The 6269-nt window shown below is 40.1% G+C and overlaps 1 protein-coding gene across 1 annotated transcript in view; it reads right to left on the bottom strand.

Annotated features, from left to right (window-relative positions):
• SYN3 (synapsin III) overlaps positions 1-6269 on the bottom strand; it is a gene marked incomplete at its 5' end in the record, with an annotated part of 598160 nt that overhangs the window by 1907 nt on the left and 589984 nt on the right. Inside the window, one exon of the mRNA XM_007948224.2 lies at positions 2829-3114. Coding sequence (XP_007946415.2) covers positions 2829-3114 — 286 coding nt within the window. The remainder of the gene's footprint in view (positions 1-2828; positions 3115-6269) is intronic.

The raw sequence follows: 6269 nt of genomic DNA, 5'->3' as shown, positions 1-6269 counted from the left end.
CAGCCACTCCTCGGAAGGAAGGTTGGGCAATCTACTTCCATAGTGATACTGCCTCAGAAACCCAAGGAGGGGTCGCTATGAGTTGGGTCCAACTCGACAGCACATAACAACAACAACATCCTGTTCTCTGGATGCTTCACAAGTGTCAGCCTGCAGCAACTATTTGCTGAGCACTTCCTTTCTGCCAGGCAGGCCCAGTGCTAAGTGCTATGGGTGTGGAGATAAGTATAATTCAGTCCCTGCCCTTAAGAGGCCCACAGTCTAGTGGAGATGACAGATGTAGGGAGAGATTGTGTAAAGATGTCACAAGTTTAAGAGATCTACACATGGTCTTATCACCCATTAAAAAACTGAAATTCTCTTCAAAGGAGGAACTGTCTCTTGTCTCTTGGTTATTCTTTACAGAGCCTCATCCAGGACTAGACACAGAGCAGGTATTGAGTAAATATATGCTGACTTGAACTGAACCAAATAATATTTTGGTATATGGTGTCCCTTGCAATTCCATATGAATTTACAAATCAGCTTCTCTGTTTCTGAAAAACGGGTCATTGAGATTTTGATAGGGATTGCACTGAACTGTAAATTGCTTTGGGGAGTATTATCATCAATACAATATTAAGTATTCCAATCCATGAACATGGGATGGCTTTTCATTTAATTAGGTCTTCTTTAATTTCTTTCAGCAATGTTTTATAGGTCACAGTATATAGTAAGTCTTTCACTTCCTTGGTTAAATTTATTCCTAAGTATTTTATTCTTTTTGATGCTATTGTAGATGAAATTGTCTTGATTTCCATTTTAGATTGTCTTATTTTTGATCTTATATCCTGCAACTTTGCTGAATTCATTTATTAGTTCTAATCATGTTTTTTTTTTTTGGTATGGATTAAGGTTTTCTATGTATAAGATCATGTTATCTGCAAAATCAAGTAATATTTTTAAAAGCAACAAATTAGAAGATTTAAGTGCTTCTAGCTAGATTATTAAAAGGTCAGTGTCCAAACTGGCTTGAGTTCCAAAGGCCTTATCTGGGTTATCTTTTTATGTAGTGAAAGTCTGTACACAGATACGCATTCTAGATGCTACGCAGCATTCTAAGCACTAACATTTTAATCCTTATAATAGCAATGTGAGGTGAGTATTATTGTTCCCACTTGGCATGGGAGGGTATTGAAGCACAGAGAGGTTAAGCAACTATCTGAGGCCATACAGCTTTTAAGTATTAGAGCTGGGATTTGAACCCAGGTAGTCTGGGTCTAGATTCTGTGCTGTCAAAGACTATGCCATTTTGCTTGGAAGAGCATTTGCCAATATCTATCAAACTACAAATGTATTTACACCTTTGATGCAACAATACCATTTTAGGCATTTTTTCTACAGCTAAACCTATGCACATAAAAAAAATGGAACATGGGCAAGGTTATTCATGGGAGCTTTGGTAGTATACACGAACATGTTTCTATCTATGAGGGATTTGTTAGATAAAGTACAATTACACAGAGGAATTCTATGCAGCTATGAAAAAGGAGAAAACTTTCAGTGAACTGGATAAACGATCTCCAGAATTTATTGTTAAGTGAAAAAAGCAAGTGGAAGAATGGTGTAGTGAATACTACCATTTGTGTAATGGTGTGTATAGTGAATACTACCATTTGTGTATGGAAGTGGGGAGTGGACAAGAACATTTGTTTTGTTTCAGTGTTTCCTGGACACACAAGGAACTAACCGAAGTGGTTACCACTAGGGAGCAGGAAGGAGAAAAACACTGGTGGGAGTGGGGTGGGAGAGATATTTTATAATGTATATGTTTTCATAGCTTTGAGAGATCCATCCCAGTTCTTCTACTTACTAGCACTGGAACCTTGGGAAAGTTACTTAATCTCTTTCTCTGTGTAATTAATTTGTAAACATATGGATAAAAATGGTTATTAACGCCTAAGCTTTGGAGAGTTGAAAACAACAACAAAACAACCAACTATGTAAAGTGCTTGGAACATAGAAGGTGAACAAGAGATGTTAGCTATGAAACTAGGATTACCAATATTAGATGGAATGATGCTGTGTGACTTCCAAAGCTGGGCCTCAAGAGGCCTTGATGCTTTCACTTTTGCCCTTTTGGGCACAGCTGTCCTATGTGAGGACGCTCAGCCTAGCCTGCTGGAGGGGAGCTCCATGGATAGAGGGGCCCACCTGACACCAGAACCAACAGCCAGATAAATGAGTTTTCAGGGAACATCCAGCCCACTTGAGCTGCCAGATGAGCAGTCATTTGAATGAGCCCAGGAGAGTAGGGCTGCTAGATTTAGCAAATAAAAATATCTAGTTAAATTTTAATTTCAGATTAAAAAAAAACATACACATATTTTTTCCCACTATATCCCATCCAATATTTGCGGCATACTTAAACTTACTGCTGCTTATCTGAAATTCAGATTTAACTGGGTATCCTGTATTTTATTTGGCAACTTGAGCAGAAGAAGAACCTCCCAAAGGAGCAAGCTCAGAACAAATCAATGAACCACAAGATAATAAGCAAATAAAATAGTTATCTCTTAAGTCACTAAGTAATGAGATGGTGCATTATGTAGCAAGAGAGAACTGACCCATGTATGTATGGAAGGTCACGGTGGGGCCTAATCTGTACTCTGACCTTGCTGGTCCCTGCAGTCCATTCTATCTTCCAGACTTGTTTCTACTTACTTAAAGTCTAGGTGTGAGGGCTTTTTGGGTCTTCCTTTGTCTCTGAGTCCCTCACCCTGAATCAGCCCAACTCTGCCCACACCCCAGCTCCAACCTGTACCCTTCGAAATTCCTAAAGCACTTACTTGAGATGGGGGTGGGGTGGTGCTGACTTCTGGGACTCTTCACCCTGTTGGGAATTGCTGCGGCCTTGAACAGGGGGCCGTGGCTGAGAAGTGAGGCCTGGTTTGGAGGCCTGGTTTGGTGAGCTGCCACCAGATGCCCGGGACAGCTGTGGGGAACCTGGTGACCTCTGCTGCTGTGGAGAGCCAGACTGCGGGCTCAGAGGCTGCTGGCCTTGGGGGGAAAGCCTCTGTTGGGAGGGGCTCCCAGACCTTGGGGGCTGAGAAGACTGAGCTTGACGAGGGCCTCCTGCAGGAAGAAAAATCTTTTACATTCAAGAGGATAAATATAGCTGGACACAAGCTTCAAAGATGTTTATCACAATTATTTTCTTCTATGATGGTGAAAAACTGGAAACAATATAAATGCCTAACCATAAGGGAACTGTTTGAACAGGACATAGCTTATTTTTTTACCGTTCCATGACAGTATGTCCTAGTAGATTGGGGGACCCATTGATCTTAAACTCAAACACCTCTGGGGCCAGGGGGGTACAGAAATAAATAAACCAGACAAGTATAAAAAACATCACGTGCCCTTTAAAATTTCTCCCACTTGAAATAAAAACATGGGTTCAGAGAATTATTTCTCTAAAGAAGTACAACCATGAAGAAAATGGCATTGACACTCAAATCTTTGTTGGTGTGACAATAGGGAGGAGTAGGGCCTGGGGCAAAGAGGGGAGTCTTCGCTGTGTTCAGGAAGCAGATGCTATTGAACACCAGTGGACAGTTGCTTTGTAGGAATGCAAGCTCATTATTGCTAGAGCTTTTGCATCTTCAAAAGAAGCTGAAAATCTAGATGTTTATAGAAAAGTGCCTGAGTTTTAAATACTGGTTTACTCTTTAGTTTCTAAACCCAGTGCAAATCACAGAAAACATCTGTATTCTGCTTATACCGTAAGCAGTGGCATCATTAGGGGTGGTGTCACCCCTAGGCCTCATCCCATACCAGACCACACAGAATCCTTAGTAATGTTTATTATCAATTTTAACCATAGAATAATATATGATAAATATAGTTGTACATTGCTTACATGTATGGAGCTCTGGTGGCATAGTGCCTAAGGCATTTGACTGCTAACCAGAAGGCTGGCGATTCAAACCCACCAGCCACTCCTCGGAAGGAAGGTTGGGCAATCTACTTTCATAGTGATATCCCCTTGGAAACCCAAGGAGGGGTCGCTATGAGTCAGAATTGGCTCGATGGCAGTGAGTTTATTTTATTTTATTTTTTTGGTTTGCTTAAATGTATTTCTTAGATTACATGAATACTAACAAAAAATTGTTGAAGTACAACATTGTTAGTTACAACATTATTAGTAACTTGGTGGAAGACTTTTTTTTGACTTTTCTCCTTCTTTTCCTTTAATTAAGACTTCACTTTCAAAAAAGTGATTTACCAAGGTTCACAAATACTAATTACTACAATATTGTAGCTAAAACCCTAGAACATTTGACAAAATCAGTGACTATAAAAACACCAGCAGCAAGTTAAACACCAGTGAGTGCTGGTAGTGCATGTGGATGAAACCACCTGACTTTAAGCGTCACTGTAATTGGGTAATAATGACAGTAAACACCAGTGAGTGCTGATAGCACATGTGGACGAAACCACCTGACTTTAAGTGTCACTGTAATTGGGTAATAATGACAGTAAACACCAGTGAGTGCTGGTAGCGCATGTGGAAGAAACCACCTGACTTTAAGTGTCACTGTAATTGGGTAATAATGATGACAGCTCTGATAGGAGCACATCAGAAGGTTCAAAAAGTATATTAGCGTAGAATGTTAGCCTTGTGGGTATATTGATGCAATGTAAGCTGGGATTATGAAAAATGTTTTTGTTGTTATAACTAACTACCCAAAACCAAAACCAAACTCACTGCCATAGGGTCGAGTCTAACTCATAGTAACCCCCATTGGGTTTCCAAGGTGATACATCTTTACGGAAGTAGAATGCCCCATCTTTCTTCTGTGGAGTGGCTGGTGGGTTTGAACTGCCAACCTTCTGGTGAGCAGTCAAATGCCTTAGGCACGGCCCCACTAGAGAGAGATTTTTTTTTTTTTTTTTTTAAATAAAAGATAATAAATTTCTGCTAAAACACTGCCCCTAAAGACAAACATTTTGGTCTCACCCCCTCTGACAGTATCAGCTGGTGCAGCCTGCACTCCCTCTGCCCATCTAAAGCATTTGACTGCTAACCAGAAGGCTGGCAGTTCAAACTCACCAGTCACTCCTCGGAAGGAAGATTGGGCAATCTACTTCCATAGTGATACCGCCTCAGAAACTGAAGGAGGGGTTGCTATGAGTCAGAGCCGACTCAATGGCAGTGAATTTTTTTTTTTTTAATTTTTTAAGTATTTCCCTGCCCCAGCCCACAGTATCTTGCAAAATCTGAATCCTCATTTATTTCTTGGTTATTTGTTGAGTCTCTCTTACACACTGGGATTCGAGAGACACCTAGTTTTTCTTCCAGCCACTTGCAAAGCAAACCACGCAGTAATTTTTGTTCATGCACATACAAAAACTATTAACTTAGGTACAGAAAATATTTGCCTAAACCCAGGATTAATGCTAAAAAAAAAATTATGAAGTTCATTGAAAGAAAGCTTCACTTTAACTGGGTCGAAAATGAACAACTTAATAACATGATCTTGTTATTTTAGGAACTCAAAGAAAGCATTATTTTAAAATTAGCCTTGTTATTTTTAATCTGGATGTTAATTCAGTGGGCATTTTCTTTCATTACCTTACTTGGTTTTAAATGGATTGTTTTTCAACTCACTAAAAGTGTGTTTAGCCTCAAGTCTCTTAAAATAATCTCTTTATCAAGCATGTCTTTACTCTGGGCCCAGGGAGGAAATTAGAACATAGGCCATCTCTGTTTTCAAAGTGCTCTGTTCAGATGTGTTTTAATAAGGAAGTCGTGGGGCAGAGTGAGAAAGCTGGGCAGAGCAGGGGCACAGCTGGGAGCCTGCAAAAGGTAGGAAGTAATTATAAATGATGAACTTCATAGAAGTGTTGCCAGGCAAGAGGGCAGTGGTTATTAATTATTGGTTATAATGAGTATTAATAATAACTGCCATTAAGAACAAAAAGAGCTCTGGTGACTCAGTGGTTAAGGTATTCGACCAAAAGTTTGAACCCACCATCTGCTCCGTGGGAGAAAGATGAGGCAGTCTGCTTCCGTAAAGAAACCTTGGAACCCTAGAGGGCAGTTCTGCTCTGTCCTTTAGGGTCGCTATGAGTCAGAATTAACTCAGTGACAGTGGGTTATTAAGAATAACATGTATATTATAATTGTTAGTAATACACAAGTTATTGTTGTTGTTAAGTGCCGTCGAGTCGTTTCCGACTCATAGCGACCCCATGCACAGCAGAACGAAACACTGCCCGATCCC

This window comes from Orycteropus afer, unplaced genomic scaffold (genome assembly GCF_000298275.1).
Source record: "Orycteropus afer afer isolate SDZICR_OR568_19922 unplaced genomic scaffold, OryAfe1.0 scaffold00209, whole genome shotgun sequence".
NCBI lineage: Eukaryota > Metazoa > Chordata > Mammalia > Tubulidentata > Orycteropodidae > Orycteropus > Orycteropus afer.
This window is presented reverse-complemented; position numbering and strand designations above follow the sequence as displayed.